Source organism: Cloeon dipterum, chromosome 4 (assembly GCF_949628265.1).
Source record: "Cloeon dipterum chromosome 4, ieCloDipt1.1, whole genome shotgun sequence".
NCBI lineage: Eukaryota > Metazoa > Arthropoda > Insecta > Ephemeroptera > Baetidae > Cloeon > Cloeon dipterum.
Window position 1 is genome coordinate 20481418 of NC_088789.1, and position 27420 is coordinate 20508837.

Genomic DNA, 27420 nt, shown 5'->3' on the forward strand with positions numbered 1-27420 from the left:
CAGTACTTTTAATCGAGACAAATTTTGTCAGGAATTTATGCGTTCGCTCGCAAATTATTTCTCGGATTACAGCCGTTTTGCCCAGATGGCATGAATATAAATTTCTGGGCGTCTCGGGTTTGCAACAGCCTTGATCTTTTGTTGCTAATAATTCTCAGCAGCTTCTTGAGCAGCCTTGAGATTCGGATAATTTGGGTGTCAAGCTTTCTTATTGTTGCTACAATTTGACTCGGTCTTGATTATTTGGTGACAGCTTTAAATAAGAGATAAAAGAGCTTGGCCGGCATCCAACCACTGGTGCGCGGAGATTCTTCCATTGTCGCCAGCCCGGTGTGTGTGTGTGTGTGCGCGAATTAAGTGCCGAATCGTGATGGATCAATTTCTATTCGATCGAGTGAGAGAAATGCCGGTCGTCGCCTGCCAAAATCATGATCGCGAGGAAAAGTGGATGGAGAGCAAGCAAGCTAATTGATTTTGCAGGACAAAGAAAGCTAATTTCTTTCACTCTGTTCACCTTGTTCGCCGAAGCTCTTTCTCTGTTGCGGCACATTAGCATTCCATTGGCACACTCTGAGAACTTTATTTACAACGGAATCCTGACTGTTTTATGAGTGATAAATTAACGATTTTGCATAAAACGGGAGATTTTTTTTTCTTCAGAAGCCACTCATATTGATACTTCTAGAGTAGCGAAAAAAGTCGTTGGGAAACTATTTAATTATTTCAGAAATTTGGCAGAAGCTGAAATTAAATAGGTACACTCCATCTTGATTTGAATACATCACATTGTAGAGTTAATTTTTGAAGATAAAAATTAGATCAACTTCTAATTTTAGTCAACAATTCTAATTAATTTCAATAATTGTTGTCTTTTTGTTTGATAAAAATTATCATTATCTTATTTTAAGGCTAAATGAAGTGAATTTATTTAGATATATGTATTTAATGTAGCTAATTTTTCTTTTTTAATCACAAAAGTCAAGCTATATCCGGATAATTATCAGCTGGTGCCTGTTTAGTTGCACAAGGCATTTAAGTGCAAATTATATCAGTAACAGAGAATTTAACGAAGCATGTTAAAAGAATAATAGAAATGTTCATTAACCATTTTAAATTAATTTAACTGACGTAAAATCTGTAAAAATTCAGCCAAGAATCAGATCAACTAGAATGTCCATGTAACATTATTTATTTAAGAAAATATTTCGTCTCTGTACGTTGAAGAAGCGAAATAATATATTTTAAAAAACTGCCTGCAATTCTAAGTAAAAAATTGTAATTTAATTAAAAAAAAATAATAGCCGCATTTAAGTGTGCTTATTTTAAAAACAAAATAAAGTTAGGTATTTATAATTCAATTAACTAGAGTTAAAATTGCAAAAATTCTCTGTAAAACAGTTAGTTTTTTTTACAAATATGATAAAGCTAAAACCATAAATGATTATAAATCAAATTAAAGCATAATACGTTGCAGCGAACCGTGTCACAACGTTTATCAAAATGATTTTAAAATAGGAAAAAATCTCAAGATGGAAGTGGAAATTTCCCATCTGCTTATATGTTAAGGACGAGAAATCTGATATTTAGGTGGTTATTTCAATTAAAATCATTATTTTTTATTGCATTGATTAAGATTTATCTACAAAAAATACCAAAGTCCATTGACATTTTGACACGTGTGTAACTGCAGTTCATGGTTAATACAATAAACAAATTAAAATCCTAATAGTAAAGGTAGTAAAGTAAGACAAAAAAAACACAGGGCATTTTTCTGGGAAAAACATTATCCGTGCAATTTAGTGACAATTTTTCCTTAAAAACGTTCTCAGTAAAACTCAAGAAAATTTAAACAGCAAACAATAAAACACATAATAAAGTGCCATTAGCACCCGCATGCGCGTATTCGAAATTCGTGATTTACGAGATTCTATAAATCTTCCGATGTTTTGGATAATCACGGATTCCGCGAACGCATAATTTTATAAATAAAACTGCGTTTAAAATTAACGACGTGCCAAAAGAACCGTAAATTTGCATAACCAGTCGTCGTGCTTCTTTCGCACCAGAGTCGCGCGGCATGAAAAAAAAATATTAAAAGTGTGTGCAAGTGGAATCACGCGATGATAACAGCAACGTGTGTGAGTGATAATGAGCGTAGAGGCAGCATCGGCCTCGCGTTTATTTGAGGAAGGCCGCGCACTCATAAATCCTAGTCATTACAACAAGGACCGAAAATTTCGCCACTAATTAAACTCAGCACGAGGGCGAAAGTGCATGCGAAAAGCAGTGCAACTTTTTGTTTTTTACTTCCTTCTCTTGTCGTTAATTAAATTTTAATTGTCGCATCCTTCTCCTTTTTGTCGCTTCCTGCGAATGAGTATAATGCGTCAAGTGGAGAGGAACGTCTCTCGCAAATCACAACAGACCGCTCTCTGTGCCTTTTGAAATGCAAGAGTCTAGTATTATAGTTAACGCTCGGCCGGATTTATGTCTTACACAGATTAATTTTGCCATTTACTGTGGCGTGAAGAGCCGCGTGAATTCGCTCGAGTCTGAAGGCCAAGAGCGCCTTTTGATCTGCCTCTTATTTTATTTTTTTTTACTTTACTCTCTAGACACACAAAATTCCACTCGCTTTCCCACACTTTGTACGCTAGATTTTTATTTACGTCTGCATGAATTTAATGTTTATGTAATGAAGCTATAATAGTGACCATTAATTAAAACAGCTCTTCGCGTTGGCTCTCGGACACACAATCACTTTCACTGGCAGCTTAATTGGACTGAAAATGCAGCTGCGAGAACAAAAGCCGGTGCACTTGCGCTCCTTGTCGGCCGCCAAGTGCACTCGCCTGCTGCGCCTGATCGAAAAACGCGATCGCGCACGAGACCTAGCTGCGCTGCACACACTCCCATTGTTCCCGTGCGGCCTGACGTTTATTTATTTATGACTTGCCATTTCAAACACTGCTCGCTTACATATACGCAACCGAACTTTTTGCTCGCTCAAACCTGTTGCTGACATCGAAAAATCACCGCCGGGGTTGTGGATATTAGAATAATTTATGTCAGGAATGAGAGGACAAGCGTAACGCCGCACTCTAAAGATTTTATTTGAAAAAGTTTGATTTTGTGCGAATGCGAGAGGGTATTATTATTTGATTTAATTCCCTTTCTTACTTTTATTCTTTTAATCCAATTTCTTTTGGATTAATTATTTCCTTCTGAGCATCCAATCAGGAATATTGGAACATCAAATGAGCAGGAATCGTGCATATTTAATTAATTTCGACTATACGAACGTCTTAAACTGCCAACACCATCTAAATTCGCTAAAAATCTTTCGATTAGTGCAAATGTTTCTTCGTATTGAAAAATTTTTCTCACAGCTTCCAGTTTTGTTGGAATTATTTGGCCTATATGTACAATATTTTTTAATAGTTTTCTTGCCAAAATTGTTTCTTGCGTGCGAAATTTAAGAAGGTCCTCTCTTGCTATTTTTTAACCTATTGAAAACGCATTTTTGTTAAGGAGATAATACAAGAATTATTAAAAAACTTCTTTCAATTGAAAACGCGTTCAATTCAAACTCAAAAGAGAAGAAAATCGTACTAAGTTTTTTCTCATACAGTTATTCAGTTCAAATAAACTTGAAAATTTTTATTTTTCGCCTCAAAAAGTAGTCTTTTATTTTTTTTGCTAATTTCAACAGTGAATATATCTTGTTAAATAAAATAAAATGATGTCTCAAAAACCATCTAATTTGCACGGAAAACAGCCTTAAAATATTAGATTATTTTCCGAAAAAAAACGGCAAAAATTCAAAGCCCTAGTTTTGGCTAGAAGAAAACATTTTGCGTAGAGAGAGAGAGAGTTGTGACAAAATATATTTTAACTCAACGAACTCGTATTTTGAGGAATAATTTTTGAAATATTCTTACAATATAGCTTTAAGCCAATGAAATATTATCAACTATAACGGCGACCATGGACTTATTTTAAGCGTCATGTAATGTGACATCGATCGCGGTTACTTGCTTTTAAATTAATTAATTTTCATAGATATTAATTTGTTTTGTTTTTTAATTTTTACAATGTTGTTCAATGAACACAGTTCAGTTTCATTTTATGTTAAAAAATATTGTATTAAGTAATATTTTTGGTTTCGGTATTTTTTCAAGAGAGGGTTGCATGGCAGTGAAGGTTGTAAAGTGGACATTAATTCGTCACTCGATTCTTTTTTTATTACTTCTATGAGTGCAACCAACCGTTTTCCACGGCCGTTGAGGCAAAACTCTGCTGCAGTATTGATTTTGTTAGATAAAGTACTGCTGTTGAGATCTGTCTTTTGTTAAATTTATGTCAGAAAATGTTGGTAAATAGTTGAAATTAAAATCCCAAACCCTTCCATCTGGTTTGGTAAATCCATAACTTAGATGATAATTTTAGATTAAAACAATGTTTGTCGTAAATAAATTTACTCTTGTTCCATATTTTTCGATTGCGTGAAAATTATGACTTGTTCGAATTTTTCTGGACAAAAGCTGGTTGCGTCGATGCGATAAATCTGATCTAAATGGTGAAATCGCTTTATATATCGGGCTATTAAAGTGTCGACGCCCTAGACAGAGTTGTTTCAAACTGAGACGAGAAGAAGTGCATCTCTATGTTTCTCAATGCACGAAAGCAGTCGAGCGAAAAATCGATTTTTCAATTGCGAAATGCTTCCTACAAGTCTCAACAAAAGTTGCTGCTATCCATCTTTGCGGTTGCTCAAGGAGCTAATTTAAATTGGTAATTAGATATAAAATAAATTTTGTGTGTTTCATCGCACGCGCTTGTTAATAAAATCTTGGCGTGATTCGCTTGTTTGAGGAGTGAATCAATCCCATGCATGCGTGCAAAAAGTCGTAAAAAATCTTTCTCTAACGCGGATGGTCTCCTCTTCTTCATTGATCGCCGACCATCAATCTGTTTCGACACTATCTCTCCGCAGTTACGTTTTATTTGAATTATTCAGCGAGCCACGTGTTACAAGTAAGTGGCCCGCAGCCTTAAAGTATCAGGTTTCTGATGAAACTGAGATTGATTTTATTGCTGACATTTTATCTCAAAGTTAGCCGTTAATTTGTCTTACAAGATCGTTTGATCAGCAATGAAAATTTTACGATCTATTTGAAATTAATGCAGCCTTCTTGTGTTATTCGAATTTCAAATGAACTTATTCATAGTTAATAGGTTGATTTTTTTCTAATAGAATCAATATTTAAGATTTAAAAAGTGCGAAGTCTCTGAGGGACTAATGTGAAGACATGAACTGATAAAAATGGAATTATGAAGGAGGCAGCATAGCTGTTTGGCCTGATCATTAGCAGTATATGCTTAAAACACTTAAAAGAAAATTGAATGCTTATTGAGCCTCTGCTCTGCTCGTTTCGTGGACTAAGATATCGATTAAAAAGGGACTAAATCACTAAACCCCGTAATAATCAATCCTATCGCCCTCCCAGCAAAAACTAAACAAAGCTCTCCTTGCGAAATTTTAGAATTCCAAAATTTAAGTCCTTATTTTATTTAATATTATTCTAATGGTCTACTAAGGTGTAAATGTAATAATTGTAAATTCTCCCTGATACGCAGCATTAAATTTTTGTTGAACTGCTTTACAAACGAAAAAGCCTTGCATTGGATATTTTATTTCTCCTCTTTTTTAGTTGTAACGCTTTATTTTTTAATAAACTTATTTAGCTGCAAATGTGCATATTTGATAAAATATAATTGGCATTTTATTACCATTTTATTTTACTTTACAAACTAAAAAAAGTAAATAAATTATAAATAAAAAGACAAATTAATAAATAACGTTACTTTACTAGTTATAACTATTGCTACACATATTAAAAATATTGGGTAATTACAAAAAGTGTTATATGCTTTTCTTTTCTGGGTGTTTTTTTATCTTCCAAATTATTACAAAGGCCTGCTCTTTCACACGCACAAAGTAAATGAACGCCCCAGGCCTGTAAATTTTTCGACATAGTCCCACATGTTTGTTCTATTCAAGCTTGGCAATAGACACATGAAATCTTCTAGAATTTCGTGCAAACGTGATCCTCTTATGACGGCGAGGACAGGAATTACTCAAGTGCTGCGAACTTTTCTCATGGCTAGCGCGTGCCGTCTGCATAAGAGCGCATTGTTTCCTGCGAGCCTCCATAAAAGTTAATTCAGCAGGGCGGAGTTTTATTGTTGCTTTGAGTAATTGCAGCGAGCAGCGTGTAATTTGCCCGGCCACTGCGCTATGTCATTCAGGATCCAAATTACCGGCTTTTTGTTTGCTTGTTTTATATGGGTGAATTATCAGTATAGAAAGTAAAATAGCAAAAGTTTCGGTTTAGTGTGTTTATGAGCGAGATGTTGTTTATTCACAAAAAGTTGTCAGACCAGTGAGGAGCATCATAAGTTAATAAATTAATTTACAACACTTGGCTTCTGCAGATGGGGATGGTGGCGGTGTGGTGCGGTGCGCGGTGCTGGCGCTCTTTAGTAGAGGCCGTGGTGGTAGGCGGCGGCCAGGGGGGCGGCGGCGTATCCGGTGTATCCGACCTTGGCGATGGCGGGGGCGGCGTATGCCGAGTAGGCGGGGGCGGCGTAGCCAGCGTATCCAGCGTAGGCGGGAGCGGCGTATCCGTAGGCAGCGGGGGCGGCGTAGCCGGTGTATCCGACCTTAGCGATGGCGGGGGCGGCGTAGGCAGAGTAGGCGGGGGCGGCGTAGCCTCCGTAGCTGCCGTAGCCTCCGTAGACGGTCTGTGGATTGTTAGAAATTTTAAAAGAAAGCTAAAAATGGCTAATGTATTCTTGACTTTAAATGAACATTTTTTGAGTGAGATGAATTAAAAACATTAAATAAAAATAACTAAGAGAAAATACGAACCTTGGCGATGGGGGCGGCGTAGGCGGCGGGGGCGGCGGCGTAGGGGTACGCTCCGTAGGCACCGTAGGCGCTGTAGGGGTAGGCGCCGTAGCCAAGTCCCACCACTCCGCGCTTCTCCTTGGCCTGCTCCTCGGCGGCGAGGGCGGCGACGCAGACGGCGGCAAGAACAACCTGCGAACAGAAAAGCACCCTTGGTCAGGACACACGATTCGCAACCGCAGTGAATGGAAACTCACGAGGAATTTCATGGTTGCTGAGTGGGTTGTTTGCTGGGCTGTGTGGCGAGCAATGATGCTTAGGCCCTGGCTCGGCCGCCTTTTAAAGCGCGGCGCCTCCTCCCTCCGCCGGTGCGCGGAGAAAGGGTGAGCGCGCCCTGAGAGCCGGCAGACCTTCGGGGATCAAAGCGTGCCGCTCCTTCCCACCGCTGCCGCGCACATACATGCCTTTTGTCTTTATTTCTGTTTCAAGAGCGGCCAACCGAGATTTGTTTACTTTTTTCTCCACGACAAAAAGCTGCTCTTTTCCCCACAGCCTCTGAGCCGCGTTTCTTTATTTTTTCGACACAAAATTGGTTTGGCGCATCCTAGAAGCAGCGCTTAATTGCCGCTGTTAAGTTGTTTGTACAGTGAAGGATGTGAACCGAATGCAATGAGGCAGAGCGTAATTATTAAAAGGTTAAATTAATTGTAGAAGTGATTTTTTTTAATTAAAATTCAATTAACTGACTGTAGAAAGAGTCATGGAAAAAATTATTGTTTCCTCTATAAATTTTATTCTCCTAATATCATAACTTTAAAATTATTCTAACGATCATTTCGACTGAAATTAGAAATTTAACATTATTGCAAAATGTCTAAATTAATTACTAACAAATTTGTTAGTGGATATAAAATGACAAATTGTAATATTTACTTCGTTGTACACATGATAGTGTTTAATAAATAAATGATGATGACAAATTTGTAAGAAACCTTTGTCAATAATTTGAGGTTACCAGGCGTAATGAATTCTAATTTAATTATATCTGTATAGGAAATAAAGACTACTCTATGGTATTAAAATTTTAAAATTACGAAGAAAAAAATAGACGATATACCATTCATTTTTCCATTATTAATAAGGCCCCCGTCAGTAGTGAATAAATAAAAAAATATATAAAAAGTGGATTCATACAAGAGAACAATTCAAAATCATTAGAATTATTTGTTAGTATAAGAAGCCGACAAACTATTACATAGTTCAACCAATTTTTTGATATTGTGCCAAAAAAAAATAAATTTTATGACTTTACTCCCAAATTTACAGCATTTTAGACCATGTGTTCTTGACTGATTTCCATTCCTATCGTTGAGATCTATCCAACATCTATGAAGATTTTTGGGGAAACTCTTTGCTGTGAAATAAAATAAGATTTGAAGTAGGCTGACAGTCCTAACCATCATGCTAATTGCGTAAACGCTTTTCTGAAAAATTTACATTGAAAACAAGGTCAATTTTGGATCCAAATAAATTCTTAGATATCAGTTTATGATGATATTTATATTTTTCAACTGCATTTAGGTGTTTATCAATTCATTGATAGATTCAGTTTTAATAAATAATTATTGAAATCAGAAGTTACTAAAATAACTCACACTTTGTCTTCAGTTTCAACCTACAGAGCTTGAAATATACATATTGATCAAGATGACGCACATAACTGCAATTAAGTAATTTATAAAAATCCAAAAGACATGCAATAAAAACGAATGTTCTGGGAAAATCAATTATCCTTGCAATTTTGTGACTGTTATAGTCTCTACTTCCAAAAATTCTGCTCTTTTCTCTACATCCTGAGGTTTTATTTATTTATTTTTTCAACGCAAAATTGGTTTGCATCCTAGAATCCGCGTTTAATTGCGGCTGTTACGTTGTTCTGCAGAATAAAGGATGTGAACCGGTGAGAATGCAATTAGAACTTCGGAATGCAACAATAACTGAATATCAAGGGGGATATTGCGTTGCACCGACTCAATTTTCTTGTCTCTTTCGTTCTCCCAGCACACATATTGTACAAGTCAATTACACACACGCCACGTTGAGTGAGAAAGAAAGTACACGCCGGGCATTACACCGAGCCATCTCGGTTTTTTAGCTCGAAACTGTGAATTCGCTTCATTGCGTGATTTATCACTTGCGAATTTTTTATTCGAGTGGCACGTTTCGTTGCCAAACGTGTAAATTACAAAAACATACACACCATTTCACTCGTTTTAATATGATAAAATGCAAATATCTACAACTCCAACACGATGAGAGACCATTTGATACTTTTTCTACGAGATTTCCCCCGCACGATTATAGCTGTGTGTTATTTAACAATTGAAGGCGATTAAAAGTTTAAGGCTATGTCGATACTCGTGACGAAAAATTAATTGTTTCCACTCCCGCCGCCGAGAAAATGCGAGCAAATCGTCGTGATTTTCTGCACTATTATCAAAATCTCGACCTTGCCTGCGGTTTCTGCCATGCACATTGCACGTATATACAGTTCACAAATTTAATCCTGCAAAATAAAGAGCTCGGAAACAAATCCTTCGGCCCGTTGAGAAACACGAGGATGTCATCAATTAATAACCATGATGGATGCTGTGTCGAAAAGAAGCATAGTAATCGTTTCTGCGTTTTTCGAGAGCATAAGAGAGTGACGCAACCGCAGATGTAAAAATCACACACATATACACACACACCACGCGCCGTTTAATGCACGAGTCGTGCTTTATCCCTTTTACGAGCGCCGCGGCCCGCGAAAAACAAGGCGGTCAGGATGTTTGGGAATCACGTTTCTTGCGTAGAGGTACACGTTCATGCACGCACCGGTTAAAATTGTAATTGAACCGCACTTGAAATGATTCCAATGAATGATGGCACTTGTCACACGTGCGACTTTCTAAAGGCTGCTCTCCAATTACACATTCAGCTGCCATCGCAATGCATTTATTATTTGCATGTGCCGCTCTTGATGTGACGAGCTCTATAAAAAGACATTAATGCAAGGCGAAAATAATCAATCATTATAGCGACAGGAACATTCATTTTATATTTTATTACGTTGTTGCCAATAATATAACAGTTTCAAACGTAGAATCGCAAGTTTCCTTTGCAAGAGAATCAAGGAATGCGTGAGAATTTTTCAAACTGCAATAAAAGAAATCGTTAGGGCAGAGAAATGTAAAAAGCGCTATTATTATAAATTAATGGCTGTGAAATTTTAGACGGATTTGGGGAAATATCCGATTTGTATACTGTTTTCCATGCAAATAAGACGGTTTTCCGGGGACATCGTTATAGCTTTATTAACATGTGTTTTAACTGTAAAAATTGGGCATATTTATTGAAAAATATTATATGATGACTACATTCAGAGATATTCATTATTTTAAAGGAGCACACTGTATACCAATTGGACACGCAATTAAAAAATTGCTCGGTTTTTAAATAAAAATATGTTTTGTAGTCTTAAACTAAAAATTATAGCACACAAAATTAGCTGTAAATAAATTAAAACTTTTTAATTGATTATTTAAATTCATTACAGCTTTTTTAAAAAAATACTTTTTGCATTACCATCAAAACGAAAAAGACGTGAATTTTTCCAAATTACTCTATCAAAATGTGGGAATTATATTTATTTAAATATATATAGTATATTTATTTAAATATATAATATATGTAATAATTAAGCATGCAGTTATAGTCAGATTTTAGAAAAATATTCTTGACATGTAGCAAATATCTTAATTATTCCGGAAATTTTTAAAATTGATTTAATGATTAAATTTTGCTATTACAAATTAAATGAATCTGTTACTGGATTCAAATTCAATTTTTACGTAATTCCCATGTAAAATCTCATAAAGATTTCACTCTTTGGAGCTTTCGTAACTCTCACTGACGCGGTAGAATACAAAATTTTCACACGGGGATTTTTATGTATAAAAAATGTTCATGGATCAATCAATACTCGTCACCAGCTGTCAAAACGAAAGAATCCCGAATGGTTATTTATCATGTGATGATGAATGAATAAAATAATTTGTTCAATAAATGTGTATTCTTTTCTCTAAGTTGTCAAATAGCAATCTTTAGGGTTAATGGTACAGAAAGAACTTAGATATTTTTCTAACCTTTTCGTGGAATTGCTACTAATTATTAGCTATATCTGGAAATGCTTTTAAAAGTCTTGTATTGAGTTGTTCTCTAATAATTTTTTTCTTCTCCTTAGATGAAGACATGAAAGATTAGCAGGAAAGAGACATTATCGGCTTAAGCGTTGCGTCGACGCGTGTTAATTCGGAACAAATGGAAGAAACGTGTGTCTGATTTCGCCATAATTTTTGTGATATATCTGTCTCTCAAGCTGCGCACTGCTATTTGTGATTTCGTAAAGCAAGTTAATTTGCTTCCTTTTCAAGAAAGAGAGCGTTTAACGATTTATAAACAAAGCGATTTTTCACTCTGAGGCAACCCAATTACCTATATTTGAAATGCAAATACAGCCGCCGTATGTACTACAATCTAATTATATGCAAATTAATTTATTCAGAGTGCCCACTGCATTTGTTATAGTTGGCTCGATCGATCCATTCAATGGCGCACCCGACCGATTGTTCCATTTTTGCTGAAATCCGTCAAAAATGATCTTAGGCCGAGCGGGCGTGCCTTGAGACCTGCAGCGCATGCACTTTCTAATTAATTTTAATCGCTCCGTGCCTTCCATTAGCAACAATTAAATTGCATGCAATATTGGATTGACGTGAAACGCTGTATATATCGCATTCCTCTGCTTTTTCTGTCGCAGGTGCAGAATAATGCGTCCGCCGCCGCCAGGCCCCAGCCGCCGAAGACGTCGGCAAGAAAGCCGGTGAGTTGACTCTAATTTTTTTTCCAGCAAACGATCGAATATGAATCCGTCCGTGGCCGCAAGTCAGGGCTGGTCCATTAATTAATTTGTCGTGCCCGCCGCGCGTTTTTTCGCTCTTTCTTTCTCTCCCACGTCGCGCGCGTTCGCACTCTCAGACCTTCGAGCGAGCCGGCAACAAAACTCGTGCGTAACAATCAAAACAGAGGCCGCCTTAATTCATTCGATGCGCCGCGCGGAAAAAATACGCAGGTAATATTGAAATTCGAGCGCGCGTGCCACACAAATCACATCTTTTTCGCCTCACTCCTTCAGTAAACAAACGAGAATGCTTCTTTCGTAAGCGGAAAAAAATTTAATTACCGTGTGAGCTGCGTGGGTATTAGCTCATTAACTAATTGCACGTTTGTTTGGAGCATTTCAGTGTGTGTTGAGCGGCCTAAATTATGATATAATCACTCACGGTCCTCCTATTTTTTCTTTATCTCTAATCTACTGTCAAAATTGACGCCAGCAAAACAAACAACTCAAATTTTGGGACCATCTAGAGGAATAAATTATGCTTAACTTACAAAAATAATAATCCGCCACACCTTGAACTCACTGAAAAAGATAATCTAAAATTACACCTCGAGAACTACTTGCAGAAGGTTGCTGCAATTGTTGCCACATGCATGCAAATTTTTTTTAAGGTTGTGCAGCACAATTACATTTTCTCTTACATCCAATTATGAAGGCTCTGTTGTTTGGTGAAATATGTCGTTGATGCTCTTCCCGGAATCAAAATGCACTTTGTGGGCTGGCGGTTTCACAGTCGACTGGCTCTTGAAATCGCCTCTTTTCTGCAATTTTATTTATTGTGTTGCCGACAGCTCGTGCGCATAGACGTGCAATTTGCTGTGATATTTATTGATGTGTTGAAAATAGGAAAAGAGCATTTTTTCTCGTTTCGTAAATTTAATAACTGCGTGCTCATTATTACTCATCCTTAGGAAAATACCCGGACTGTTTCGAAATAACCGATTTTATCCAGGCAATAATTATGATTTAAAACTAAGCGTTTTAGCTATTTTTGCCTACAAAATTAAATATATTTATTATGGCTTGAATGTGTTTTAAAATACCTCCAACATTCTTAAGTGGGCAGTTTTTAAATTAAATATATGTTATTCATTATTTTCAACTCTCTGCTAAATTTATTATTGATTTCACGAACAAAATATTTTCTTGCTGAAATTAAGTCAGAGAAGGACATTCACCTATATAAAAGTTTACCCTTTTGATACACTTAATTTTTAATGATGCAATTTTAGTGCTACCAATCAGTATTCCTTTTATATTAAATTAAATTATCATTAGCCAAATTAAAAACAGTCAAATAATACAAAATAAATAGACGTCTAAGTTAACAGAAATTTAATGAATTAGTTCGTTCCGAAGAGGTTGAGTTCTCTTTTTAACAAGTAGAATGAAGCTTGTGTTGGTTCATGAAGTAAAGAGATGCGGGCCGAAAGAAGCCTGTAAAGTATACTTCCAGCGCAACTTTCAAGTCGTTCAAGTTGCCAACATCTGCGACGTTAAAATCCGTTCCTTGCGTCATTCATGAACAGGTGACAAAATGATGCGTCATTACTCTTGTTTATTCTTTCTCTATAGTCAAATACAATAAAATACATTGTAAATCAAAGATTTCAGTCCCTATGAAAACTGTCCGCTTAACATGGAAAGCTTTTCAAAAGAAAAAGAAAAAATTTCACGAAGATAACATCATCTTAGAGATCGTTCAATATAACTGGAATTATTTTTATTTATATTGGATTTAGTTACTGATGGACACTTTTAAAAATCAAAATGTAGAAATCTTGGAAAATGAATAATCAAACTGCAAATAAAAAAACAAAATAACGGATTTTTGGTAGTTGCTAAATGTGAGGCAACTATAGTCTTAAAATTTTAAATATATACATAATTATTGTTTATACATTAATTAACACTTCTGCTTACGTGTCAAAAAGAAAAATTTTAAAAGGTTATTAATTTATCATGTAAAAAAATTTAATAATATAATTTCCTTTTTTTTAATAAATTTATTTTTTTCTAAGAGTATTTTTAATAGTAGCCTTAATAATTTTTAACCTTTTTTCTACTAATTATTAACTATATTTAAAATTGCACCGGCATATTAAAATGCAAATACGCGTGTCTGCGTGATTAATCAATGGCATCTTGAATCACCTTCGATTTTCTTGTTCTCTCTGGTGCAGATAAACAGTAAATTATGATTATTTTGCCTACTTCGCCATGTTTGTAAAACTGATTAACTCTTAATTTATTAAATTTTTCTAAAATTATATTGTAAGTCTAATTGATTTATAGATTAAAATAAAAAAAAAACAGACGCAAGGCATATTTTCAAGAAAATAAATTTTTTAACTCTCTTTTTGCTACCTACAAATATTATTATTTTTTATCTGCGATGAAATAAAGTAGGAATTGTAAAATAGTGATGATGAAATATTTATTAGACACCACAGGTGTACAACAGCAGACATATACAATAATTAAATCACAGGTTCATTGCTAGTTTTTGTTTTGGCGGCTTGGCACAGTGTCAAAGTGTTGTTATCACTTTTCGAGAAAATGGTAGAAACTGATTGGTTTATCACCGAATTTGCACTCACAGTCCTCACTGGCGCAGGAGTGATAGGTCAATTTTTTACAAATCAAATCAGTGAAAACCGTGACAAGCGTGTCTCGTGAAAATGTGTCTGTTATTAAAAAGGGCTCCCTTCCAATTTTGGTTGACCATGGCGAGGGTGACGAAAAATAGTCAAGAATAATATAAATAACAGAGACTATTTTACGAGGACGAGTTCAAATTTCATTTCATCGCCAAAAATTTCTGCCTAGGTTGCAAAATGTTTGAAATAACTTCTTCCATTTTGATATATTTTTCTAGAGAATTTAACCATTAACTCGCATGTTTTACTACTAAATGGGACATTTTAATTGTCCTACTTTGGGAAATACGTCCTGAAGCAGGAAGCAATCATGCAAAGTAGTCTGAAGGCTCCTGCCTCGTCTTCACTCTTAAGTCTTTGAAAAAAATGTTTACTGCTTGCCACCAGAAGGAAATTTTTAATCGAATCCTCTCGTAGACTCGCAGTGTTAAGGCATAGTGCATGCAGTTTAAAGATAATTTGAGATATTTGAGCATTTTGGGGATCTAATACTATAGCTTCCGTATGTCAGAGATGGCAAAAAGTGGTTAATCAACGTGTTCAAATAACTCAACGGGCTGGTATCGGCGCATCGGCGCCGACTCGCTGGTATTCGCACCTTTTCAGCGGCATGAGGTGAGGGACAGCAACTGTCTGGCGCGTTTCAATAAAAGATCTGAGTGAGGGGAGGCGACAAGTTGGTCACGTTGGACCCAAGCTCCTCTGCGGCCACTTGGGCCCCACGTTATCCGCACGTTGTTATTGGAACCCGGATGAGAAAAAATATCGTTTTCAACTACTCATCTAACCACGAGAAGAAGAACAATTTCAAACGCATGAAATAAAATGCAAATATTTTAGTTCGAAAAGTGAGTTGTTATTTGGTTCAATTTTTATTGTTCTTGAGCAGGTACTGACAATCGTTCATCTGGGGTTGTAATGTACATCTGGGGCTTGTTTGGCTGATAGTGACAGCTTAGAAGTATCCGCCATAGCCGAAACCGCGGTGGAGTCCACCGTAGCCGTATCCGCCATAGCCACCGAGTCCGCCGTAGCCGTATCCGCCGTAGCCTCCGAGTCCACCGTATCCGCCGTAGATGCCGCGTCCGTAGATGCCACGTCCGTAGAATCCGGGATAGCCACCGTAGAAGCCGCCACCGTAGGGCAGACCGAAGCCGATGCCGCGCTTCTCCACCACCTTGGAGTCTTCGGACGAGGCCTCGGAGGTCTCCGCGGTGACGGTGGCGATGATGGCCAGGGCCAGGACGAAAAGAAGCTGCAAAAATCACGTTAAATTAGCATAAAAATAGGTGGAAATCGAGCGCTTCCAAATAAAAAAGCAATGACATTTTTATAGAGAATAAACTATAGACAGTACAAATGCATTCTAGACAAAAATAATTGAAAAAAATTGCTCACATCTTTTTAAAAAAAGTAAACAGGAAGTGATACAGAATTTACAGGATTTTGTATAAAGGGCATGTGCAGATTTTCAGGCTAAATCGGACTTTAAAATAAAATTAAAAATCGAAATTAGAAAAAATTTTATGACATGGGATGCCCTTTAAATTCTGAAATTTAATCATAAATAAAAAAATGAAAGAATTTTATCACAATTTAAAATAACTGTAATATAAAATCATCACATAATTTTAAAGAAAAAACGGTCTGCTAGAGAGTGATTGGAAGTCACTTGATAGCAGTGAGAGAAAAGGAAAAACACGAGTTGTTGCTGCTGGGAAAGCGCACAGAGAACTCACCTGAGCCTTCATTGTTGAGGTGTGATTGTTGTCTGATGAGCAACGAGTTGTGATTTTACCGGCGCATGGCTCGTCTTTTATACTGCTGGCGGACAACCCTTTCCCCTCCCCGTGCTCACTTGCTGCGGTGGTTTCGTTTGCGTCTTCATTTCTGACAACGAAGGTGTGTGTGTGTGCCGTGCACTCGCCTAGTTGGTTTCGTCATTGACGCAATGCCGACATGAAATGTGTCAGCGCACCGAAATGATCGTTTCCTTTTGTTTTACATAAAACGCAGCAGGCGAGTTGCCTCAAATCCGTCGATTACGCCGCGACGGCGACCCTCACCATAAAAAATAGCGTGTACCTTTCTTCACTCGCGAGAGGCTCAGTGTCAAACGCACGCAGAGTGCGTATGGCAAAATTCGTGTCTTTCAGCACAGCACGAAATGTCTGTAGGCTCAATTTTGCACTCAATTTCGACAAGGTTGTCTAATTGCGACACATTTGCTTGCAGAAAATTCGCACTGAGCCGTTTGATTGCACTAATTTATGTTCGTGTGTTATTAAAATATACTTGAAATATTTTTTATATAAGATAGCATGGTTGAGAAATGGAATATAAATAATCTTTAATTTGTTTTGTAATAAGAAAGTGCTCAAAGAGGAATCTCTCAGGATGTTAATTTTGTGTTTAAATTGGTGGCGAATACGTCGTTCTGATGAACCTTTCAATAATGTTAGTAAGATAACCAGGTGAAAATTTCGAATCCAACTATTTTGGTGAATTATGTGTATTTCTGAAGGAGTAAAATCCCCCAAGGAAAATATTTTCAACACGAATTTGAAAGCCAGTTTTCATTCAATCACAATTATACATAATTTATGTATTATGATACGTATAGACTCATGTGTAATGCATTTTTACTCTCCGGTCGAGTCACAACAATTTCAATTTTATTGGGAAAATCTGGAATGGCTTCTTTAAATCACTTAAAATGATTTTAAAATATGAAAAGCTCCAAAAATTTCTGAGCAGACTAACTTACCGCCTTTTTTCATTGGGAAAAGACTCACCGAGTTTTTAGATTTTTCATAGTGCATAACAACGTTGATTTAAAATTTTGTTTCGCACTTTTATACAGTTTCTGCTTGTCATTTTTTCCTTTGTTTGTGATTTCAACAGTTTATTTTTCGATTTTATTATGTTATACATTATGAGCATTCAACAACGATACAATAAATCAATCAATTTGTATAATTTTCAAGTTTAGTTACGTTGCTAATGCGTAACGTTAAAAAGAATCTGCGTTATGGATTGTAGTTAAGGTCTTTCGTTTTCTTTCGTGTCGCACAAAGTAAAAGGAAATATTTTATATAATTTTTTAATTAAACAAATTTAAAAAATATTAAAAATACACAGTTAAATTGTTACTTGGTTAACATAATATAACTTTTTAAATTTTTAATAAGCAACACATAATTGTACTTTAATTTTAATATTTTTTTTTAAATTTTATCTTTAAAATTTTACTTATTTTAACTGTTTTTTTAAGTTTTATGCAAAGTTTTATTTAATACACAAATAGCTTAATTTTTTTATAAATAATGGCAACTGCTAATAAAGGTATATAATTGATGTGAATAATAGAGTCAGAATATGGTTTTTATGGTGCTGAGGATTTTAAGTATTGCTTAAATATTTTATTTTACAATTGCAATTGCAGCTAATATTTGCTGCACAGATTCCTGAGCTAGAAGCTAGAACGGAACATCAGCTGCAATAAATTCTGTTAAATGTTATACACTAATTTTAAATCAACATGATTATCATCTGAAAATACATGCACCACTTGCAGATATAAACTCAAGTTGAAGATTGAACACACATATAAAAATTACATTTTGAAGATTTCAAGCACATATTACTTTAATCTTGATAACTATTTTAACATCGCGTAATTAAACTTGTCCTCTGCTATCTTCCTCTCTCTTACATTTGTTTGTTTTTGTTGTAGATAATAAGCTTCATACACTTTCACGCTTGCTTTAGCGCGATGATTTTAATTTGGCGTGTCTTCCATATTCATTCTACTGCTGAAGAAATCTGGTTTGTCCCTTTCGGACTTTTTTTTACAAAATTTTGAATGTTCAATAAATTTATTGATAAATATCACTGCAGGATCTTTTTGATGATTTCTCTTGTTATGACTTGAAACGTTCAATCGTTTTTTTACTTATGCCCTTGAAATCTCTCATCTCATAGGCTTCAATTTTCACAATAGAGCTGTTTTCTAGGACTGGAAATGAGTGAGACTAATTAGCAAGTTTAATTATCTCGCACCAAATTAATTTCTTCATTATTTTTAATTTAGTGAAATTCAAAAAAAACCATCATATTTCTCCAGAACTATTCACATTTATTTATCAAACTCGGCCTTGCCAGCCTGGAGCCTTTGTGTAAAGCCGATGAAACGTTCCGTGTCAATTTTTGCGTTCAATAAAGTGTGCGGTTTAATGTGCACACACTGGAATTGCTCTTCGATTTTCTTTGTTTCAAGGCACCTGCTCGAGCAGAAAGCGGCAGTACCGAGAAAACTACGCGACCGTGAAAACGGACGCTAATAAAAATGAAACCGGTGGTCCAGAATGACAAGAGAGCATAGTGCTTCATTTTCTCACAAATAATGAGAGTAAAGTATTTCCTCTATAGAGACACAGAGTGTAATAAGCACACAGACCTCTGGAGATGATTATGATGTTTAGGAGGTGCAAAGTGAGTTTGCGCAAAATTGTAATCACGTTTTAATTATAGCCTTTTATCCTATTTTCATGGTTGTGGTTTTCCAGCTGCTGCGTCCGTAGCTATATATTAAAAATACACTGCTAATCACTTTATGAAAAGATTTTATTCGAGCTGACTCGTCAATAAATTGCGAAACCAGTTCTTCGCATGCGAGTTTTAATTGAGATAAAATTAATGCTTTCAGCCGTCAACCTCGCTCTCAACATTTCAATACACAAATCAGCCAGCTAATTACGTTTCTCAGCGCGATATTTAGTGCACTATTCAAACGTCAAGCTTTTTCAGAGCTTAAAAATATTGTGCGCTTAAATTCGAACACGTGTGTACATCGATTGAAAAATTGTATTCAGCTGTAAAGCAAGTTAAGCACCTACAAATTACGTATAATTCTTCAAGCTAAGTTGAAATTCCGTCAGGAGCAAACTCACAGGCCGCAGAATTTTTGGTACTGGGAATATATTTATTAACTTTAGCACGTCGATTTAATTCTCTGCAAAAATTAAATATCTTTAAAAGATATTTTTATTGCATTAAAAAATTGAGTTAAATGGTTAAATCCGAGTTTTACCAACAATTTTTGTGGTTAATGAACATGAATTTGTGGAAATTGTTAATAAATGTTTTTTATCCTGTCATGAGCTTGAAAAAATATAGTAATACAAATTTAATGTGCAAATCGTCCTGGTCCCGTTAAAATTACGCAACGTTCAACAAACACCCAAAATTTCATAGTCGAATTGATTGTTGACCTTTTCTTGCAACAAGGAAATTCGCGTTTGGTTGTTGAAAGTTGCGCAATTTTCGTCCGAAAATAGTTAAAACTTGCCTCTAAAACCAATTAAACTTAAGCTTGAAGCTCCTTTTAAAAACTGAATAAATCATATATCATATACAAAATTTCAACATCCAGGAAAATTTTATATTCGCAAGGATATTTAAAACAGTTTTCGTTTTCATTAGGGTAAAAGTTCTGGCAAAGAATATTTTTTTTAAAAAAAAATGTATGTTTTATTCGTTTTGTTTTTGTCATGCGAGAAAATAAAAAAAAATCAAAATTATTGCTCAAATACGATTGTTAATAGCCGATAACGATAAAAAAAACCCTATAAAAAGGTAGGAAATCGCTTAGCGTTTTTTTTTAACATTCTTGGTTGGATGCGAATTTTTGTTTTAATATTAGTCTATTTTATCTTTTAAAAATATCATCAAATTTGGACAGGAGCGTAAGATTTTCCGTTACTAATTTAATTATCATTTTTTACAACAACAACGGGTTAATTGGGCTAGTAAGATGTCAAAAAATCGTCCAAATCGACTCAGATAGCGTATAATTGCTCTGAAAAACTATTTTCCGTATTAAACACCGTCTAACATTCACAGTCTTAACTTTTTTGCACTATATTCAGTCGCACTTGATATGGTTTAAAGTAGATGAAATAGGAAAAAGAGGTAAAATATTTGTATTTGCATTGCATTTTGTAAGAAACTTGCGGTGAGATCTGTGTGAAACTCGCCTCGTAATTGACAGAGCTTCCTCAATGCACTTATGTTTTAATAATTTTTCGATTCTCATGCATAAATCATTTCATTGCATTGAAATAATCCTGAATGGGGACTTTCCAAACAAAAGCGATTGAATTACGCGACGCTCGCATGTGCACAGCTAGTTATTTTTACTATGAAGACAACGCGGAGACGAATTATGTGAATTAAGGACGCGCGTCGAGGGCGATCAGTTTAATCCTCCTGCAGCAACGCCTGGGAAGTTCCCGCCGCGCAACAAGAGTTTTGCATTATATTTCGAACAATTTTTCTTTCACTTGCGTGTAAGAGGTTGCGTCATTCTCCCTTTCTGAATGAACTTGTCCTTTCATTCAAACTGTCACGGTTAATGCAATTTTAATTGGATTTAATTATGAAATCAAGCCCAATGGTACCAACTTATCAGGTAAGATACATTATTTTTTAAAATTCAAAATATAAAATTATAAAGTTTCATGAGATTTTTTTTTTAAATCCTTGACACTAAAGGAAGGAAAGTAAACGCAAATGGATAAGCTTTTCTACAAAATTTATTAAGTTTCATTGTTCATCCAGTGTACTATCACAGAGCAGTCGTTGACTTTATGTCAAACTAGCCTAAGATTCCACCCAATCCGCTGCTAAATCGGTTGTAGCCTTGGCTGTATCCTCCGTATCCTCCGTATCCCTGGCCGTATCCTCCGTATCCCTGGCCGTATCCTCCGATTCCCTGGCCGTAACCTCCGTATCCTCCCCTGTGTCCACCGAATCCAGCGCCGTAGTTGCTGAGTCCGTAGCCGCCGTAGCGACCACCGTATCCTCCATGATGGCCTCCTCCGATTCCACCATAGCCGCCGCCAAAGCCGCCGCCATAGCCGCCACCATAGCCGCCGCCGTAGCCGCCGCCGTAGCCGCCACCGTAGCTGCTGATACCGCCAATTCCGCCATATCCACCGTAGATGCCGCGCTTCTCCACCGTCTTTTCGTCGGCTTCTTTCTGGACCTCAACTGCGCTGGCTGCGGCCACGGCCAAAACCATTATCATGGCCTGAAAGAAAAAAGAAAATCATAAACTTTATGGTAAAGATGAAAAGCAAAATTGTGAAAACCCCCCTTTTTAATTTTCTTTAAATGGGGGAAGGGCTGAAACTCTCTCAGGATGCCGTTTAAATTTGCGAGAAAATCGGCTCAAAGTTTTTTTTTTGTGAAATCTTGAAATAGTTATTTTTTTTTTTTTGAAAAAACAAATGCTAACGTTTCTATTGGCTGGACTGATTTTTGGTTTAAACTCACCAAAAAATCATTTTTAATGACAGGATTGAGTCTGAAATCGCAGTGGATATGCTTAAAAAATTGAAAGTAAATGTGGCGCCATCTATTAGTGGCATTGTACACTAAAGGCATTTGCAAGTGGTGCATTTTTGGCCTGTAAAGCTCAAATTTAAGGAAATACTAATTTAAAGGAATGTGAAAAGTTAAAATGTCTTGAAAATGATAGAAACAAACTTTTCAAATTCAACTGGAAAGTCATGTACAAAAAATGGTTCAAATTAAAAATTTTGAGCTGAAATAACTTGTTTCAAAAAAGAGCTTTCAGTTCGTATTCAGAATCAGGATTCTACAAAAAACCGCTGAAATTTCAAACAGAAAGAGATTATAAATTGCTTTCGAAATTGAACGCCTCCTCATTAGCAATCGATATCCAATCACGATGGAAAGGATAATTAAAACCGCATATTGCCAAAGAAACTCTATTATAATACTCACAAAGGATTTCATCTTGCTCGTTGGGTAGTCGAAGAAGGTGTGATGCTTTGTCGGTGGAAGCAGTGCCCTTTTATATCACCCTGCCGCTTCATTCCTTTCTCTGGGAGGCCGCCAAGCAATGAGCAGACAATTAGCCGAAATTTGCGTCATGCTGAGTATTCTAGGCTGCTTGTTACACACACAAACGCACACTCCAGTTACCGACAATCTGGAGCTTCCTCTCGAACGTTTGCAAAGCTGCAAAAGGAATTGTCATAGCGCAGCACGCACTCACCGCACTCTCCTCATCTCGTGTCACAGCAGCCAACAATTTTAGTCTATTTCTGCTCTTTGAAATTTTGTTTTGGATTAAAACAAATTCTCAGTTCAAATAAAAATTAATTAAAATATTAATATTTTGCTAGGAAAATATTTAATAAGTCAGAATTTTATATTATTTAATATTTAGACGATGCAATGTTTTATAGTAAATGTTCATAAATGTTCGGACCATTTAATGAAGTTATTAACTTCACATATAGATCCAGTTGTTGATGCACATAATATAAATACGTTTAAGATGGTATAATTCATAATAATAAAGTAATATAATTTTTATTTTGCCTCTTTAATACGCATTTTAAACTAAATAACAAAATTATTTTTAAATATTTTATTAAAAAAATGCTTAGAATTCTAAATTAAATAGTAAAAATTTGAATTCCGAATTTAATTTTACATTTATTCTTTTATTTATTCTTTTTTAGTTTTACACTTGTTGCGACATCCAATCGGCTGAAATTGGACTGAGAGCGATTAACGCCGAGCAATTACACAGCAGAGATTTCGGCGCTGGCGGAGGAATTTCCGATCAATTATCGTGATCAAATCTTGCCGAGCGATTTTTGGCGGCAGGTGGTGTCAAATTAGCAGCACGACGCTGGGCGACGCCAACAGCAACAGCACATTCCTGCGAAATTATTGCGCGTACACACTTTATTTCTGCTTTAATTAATCGCGAGTAGTGTCGAAAATGCAAGGTTTCCCACCGCAGGTGAATTGGGTCAGTGCTTCGTCTGACAAGCCCGAGCAGGATGCACCTTACATGTCAAAACGTTTGACTTTTGAGACAAAGGTCACCGAATGTGTCATCTTCGTGCTATTTTCCGCGAACGTTTCAAAATGTCAAAAAAGTGCGCGGGGAAGGTTGAACAAGGGCCAAAAAATGACGTGATTTTGCAAATGTGGAGGTTAATTACCTGAGTTACAAATAGTTTTTAAATTAACACGGTGTTTATATATTTAAAGAAAAATTAAGAAATACTTTTTGCCTATAGTTTTAGCAGAAAATTTATCTTTTAAACGATTCCAGACAGTCTTTTGTTAATACATTTGTTTAAAATCTTGCAGCGTTAATTTAAATTTTTAATTTCTGTTCTCTCCAAAAAAGGTGATTTTAATTTGTTCATTTAGCCGATATAGATGGTCTTAGATTATTTATAGATGAAAATGTAGACGCTTTTTCAGTTTAAGATGGCTACACGGACGATTTTAGGAGTGGTTTAAATGGCTTCAAATTTGCATTTTCAAATTTAATTTAGAGATTTTTAAATTAAATTAAAAATAAATTCTCTTTAAATTTTTCAGTTATGTAAAGCAAAATTTATATATATACAAACAAGAAGGTATATTTCAAGATGGATAAAGAGACAAAAATATTTTTGTTAGCAAAAATCAGTAAAGTGAGATTTTGTATGATTTAAATTTTTGTAAAATAGTCTGATTTTTTCTCCTTTGATACTCTCTAAAAATTTGAATTCATGCAATTTTTATAATTTCTAGAAGTTTAAACAATTCGTTACTTGGCAGCATCCTCTTAACATTCCATTTTTTTATTCCAACTTAGGGTTATTTATATTATTTATTTATTTAATTTTCGTCTTTTATAGAAAGCAAACAACACAAATTAATATTGTAATATATTAATTTTATTGAGTTATGATATAGCTCATACACGTTTATTTTACAACCATGCAATTTATCACAAGCATTTTATGCACATTGCTCTCTTTAGCGTTGTTATTAACAGGACAGACACCAAATCACAAACCGAAGAAACAAAAAATATTCCGTGATTTATCCGTACAGGTACGATGATTTGGCGTAGGCTCCACCGTAGTAGCCGCCGAGTCCTCCACCGTAGCCGCCTCCATAGCCGCCACCTCCATAGCCGCCTCCATAGCTGCCGCCTCCAAGTCCCCCGAAGAGCTCGCCCAAGGAGCCTCCGTAGCCGAGCCCCTGGCTGCCGTAGCCGTAGCCCCTGCTGCCACCGTAGCCTCCATACCCACCATAGCTACCAAGGCCGCCGTAGCTTCCAAGGCCGCCGTAGCTTCCGAGGCCGCCGTATGAGCCGCCGTACGAGCCGTCGTTGAGGCCTCTGAACAGTCCGTAGCCTCCGTAGCTGCCCACGCCGCGGCCGTAGCCGCCGGACCCGGAGCCGTAACTGTAGGAACTGTAGCCCAAGCCGGGGTAGTCGTTATTCCAGGCTCCGTAGCTGCCCAGGCCGCCGCCATTGTAGTAACCAGTGTACCCCAGGCCTGAAATTGAATATCAGGGTTCTCACTCATCGATATTAAATGTATTTTTAAAATGGAGATATTGCGGAGAGCCTTTTGAAAATTCTAAAAAAGGAATATTAATTAATGGTAATAACAAATAAAATTTGGCTCTGACTTTGAGATGGATTTAAACGGAAAATATTCCAGCTTTGAAGAAAAATCAGACACTTTTTGATTCATGGCAATGTCATAAAAATTCAAATATTACTCTGATGCGAAATCGTAAATGGTAATTTGAGTAGTCTGTTGTCAGCAAATGAATGCAATGATTTTACAACATAATTAAGATAATTCTAGTACAAATGGTGCAACTTTTAAATCTTCAAAACAGGAAAAACGTTTTTGTGCAATGATTCGTGCAGCCGATTTTCTGCCAATTAAAATGATTCGAAACTTTTTTTTTGTAAAAACAGTCGATCAACCTGAATCTACAATTGGAAATTATCAACTTGAGATGTAAAAAATTATTATATAGCTGGTTATTTACTCGTGAGCGCGCAGGTTTATTAGTGTCTTATTACTCTTATTTTATATTTATATAAGAATAATATAACTCTTCTAGGATGAATATTCCGGTGCGGCAATCAGATCAAGAGACTATATTTCTATAAATGTCAAGTTACTGACTTTCAACTTATTTCCTACTCTGACAAAAATATAAAAATATATTTGTTTTCCATCATGATATGATAAATGCCTCAGAATCTGTCAGAGTGATGAGTATTTTTATTTGACATCATTTATTATGATTGTCAAAAATTATTAGTTTAAAAATAAATCAAAACAAAAATAAAATAGAAGCTCTTGATCTATTTTAAATAAAAAAAAATCAAATTACGTTGCTAAAGTTACAAACCAGTTTGTTTTTAGTTTCAAAAATAAAATTGTTGACAAATAATGCCAACGAAAGAAGCACTTAAGATTGTCTAAATTTTATACAAGAATTTTGACTTTTCACTAATAACAATGTGAAAAATGTACGCAACACGAAATAATTAAAAAAAAATCATAAATAACGTGCAAATAACCATTTATAAATTATAAAAATAATTTTCTATCAAATACCTCCTCCAATGCTCCTCTTGAGTTTGCTCTCGGACGCCACAGGTTCAGCACTACCAGGAGTGACCGGAGTGATCACCGTTTCTTCGGCTGTCACGACGGCAAGCGCGGACGCAGCAGACAAAAGCTGAAACCATGCACAGTAATCCGTTGTGAAAAATAATCCTGTCGAAAGCGAACATACGCACCAACCACAAATACATGTTCGCTTTAAAAAATATTATCACCAACTGGCAAGTTGACACTTTCGTCGGCCCGTTTTATTCTCTCAGTCAGGCGGTTCATTTGCATGAAAATGAGTCGCTGGCAATTATGAACCATCCGTCAAAGGTGGCCACTTGTGTGAAAAAGCATTTCGAACTTTCAGTTTCGGAAGAGGCATACAAGAGACGTGCGTTGTGACGGGCGATTTTCGCATTTATCCAGCTGGTGCGACTTCTCCTCGCAGCAAAAATAATTTTCCAATAATTAACGCTGTCTGTGGTGCTGCCTTTCCAAACTGCAATGTTGCCGGGTAAAAGGCTCCGAGAGTGAGATGCACTCGCGCGTATGCGGGAAGGGAAACGGATCGAGGGCGTTCTTGTGGTGTCTATTTCATGCGAGCTGTGTGTTTGTTCTCTCACAACGTGTCGCATTTCCTTCTTTACATTTCCAATCATCGCAATCGCAGATGAGAGCAGCCAGCGTCTTTCGTTAATTAAAGACATGGAAGTGAGCGCGTGGCTTGCGTTTCGCGCCAATCATTATTGATTTTTTTTCAACTGGTCTTTTGCCTCGAATAAATCCAATCAAAGTCCATTTTTTTGGTCAAGGGCTATGTATTATTTTCTAAAGTAAACGTATATGAAGTGAATTCAAAGTTCATTAGATATTTTTAAATTAAAATAATAAATACAGTCAAATGTAAAATAGAAAATGAATTATTTAAAAATGATCAACCTTGGTTTGCAAAGAAGTGTTTTAAAACATGAATTTTTGTTCAAAATTTAAAAGAAAATTAAAATTTAATTATGGTTTAAAAATTAAATTTGTGTGGATGCTCAGGACTAGATTGTTTTAACCTTACAAGCCCTCAAGATTGATCATTAATCAAACTGAATTTGAGCCGTTTTCAATTGTATGCACGCTTAGTCGCGTCATTTGCACCTAACCTGTAAAAAATGAATTTTTCCTTTTTTGTTGGAGCTGAAAAGGATTGACACCCATTGACTTTACTTAAAATATCTAGAGGTGGAACTATATGTCTCAGGTTCCAAGAGCTGCATTTACAAAAACTGCAAACTACTCGAATCTTGATGCACATCCTATCCATGCACTCATAAGTAGAAGTTTTAGGGTGATCTAAACACTAACGCAGCAGCGAATAAAGTTATT

At 36.0% G+C, this 27420-nt stretch overlaps 4 protein-coding genes across 4 annotated transcripts in view; 1 reads left to right on the plus strand and 3 right to left on the minus strand.

The window, feature by feature from the left end:
- Positions 1-27420, plus strand: part of LOC135941772 (uncharacterized) — a 73818-nt gene that overhangs the window by 21285 nt on the left and 25113 nt on the right. The window contains exon 4 of the mRNA XM_065487488.1: positions 11775-11837. Within this exon, the coding sequence (XP_065343560.1) occupies positions 11775-11837 (63 nt within the window). The remainder of the gene's footprint in view (positions 1-11774; positions 11838-27420) is intronic.
- Positions 6388-7295, minus strand: LOC135943166 (cuticle protein 16.5-like). The gene is made up of 3 exons (XM_065489598.1): positions 7171-7295; positions 6935-7105; positions 6388-6807 (listed from the first exon to the last, which is right to left on the minus strand). Exons 1-3 carry the CDS (start codon positions 7180-7182, stop codon positions 6544-6546), a joined length of 447 nt encoding a protein of 148 aa, XP_065345670.1. The 5' UTR covers positions 7183-7295; the 3' UTR covers positions 6388-6543.
- Positions 15410-22504, minus strand: LOC135942170 (uncharacterized). The gene is made up of 4 exons (XM_065488154.1): positions 22388-22504; positions 21239-21668; positions 16315-16502; positions 15410-15830 (listed from the first exon to the last, which is right to left on the minus strand). Exons 1-4 carry the CDS (start codon positions 22397-22399, stop codon positions 15531-15533), a joined length of 930 nt encoding a protein of 309 aa, XP_065344226.1. The 5' UTR covers positions 22400-22504; the 3' UTR covers positions 15410-15530.
- Positions 24333-26507, minus strand: LOC135943614 (keratin-associated protein 19-2-like). Its single transcript, XM_065490244.1, has 3 exons — positions 26235-26507; positions 26050-26173; positions 24333-24963 (listed from the first exon to the last, which is right to left on the minus strand). The coding sequence occupies exons 1-3, from the start codon at positions 26247-26249 to the stop codon at positions 24503-24505; spliced, it is 600 nt and encodes a 199-aa protein (XP_065346316.1). The 5' UTR covers positions 26250-26507; the 3' UTR covers positions 24333-24502.

Coding starts and splice junctions, on each gene's coding strand:
- LOC135943166 (XM_065489598.1), bottom strand. Junction 6,808..6,934: donor ACGCCGCCCCCATCGCCAAG/GTTCGTATTTTC, acceptor AACAATCCACAG/ACCGTCTACGGAGGCTACGG.
- LOC135942170 (XM_065488154.1), bottom strand. Junction 16,503..21,238: donor CGGATTGGGTGGAATCTTAG/GCTAGTTTGACA, acceptor GAAACCAACTAG/GCGAGTGCACGGCACACACA. Junction 15,831..16,314: donor CCTCAACAATGAAGGCTCAG/GTGAGTTCTCTG, acceptor TGATTTTTGCAG/CTTCTTTTCGTCCTGGCCCT.
- LOC135943614 (XM_065490244.1), bottom strand. Junction 24,964..26,049: donor CAAGAGGAGCATTGGAGGAG/GTATTTGATAGA, acceptor ATTCAATTTCAG/GCCTGGGGTACACTGGTTAC.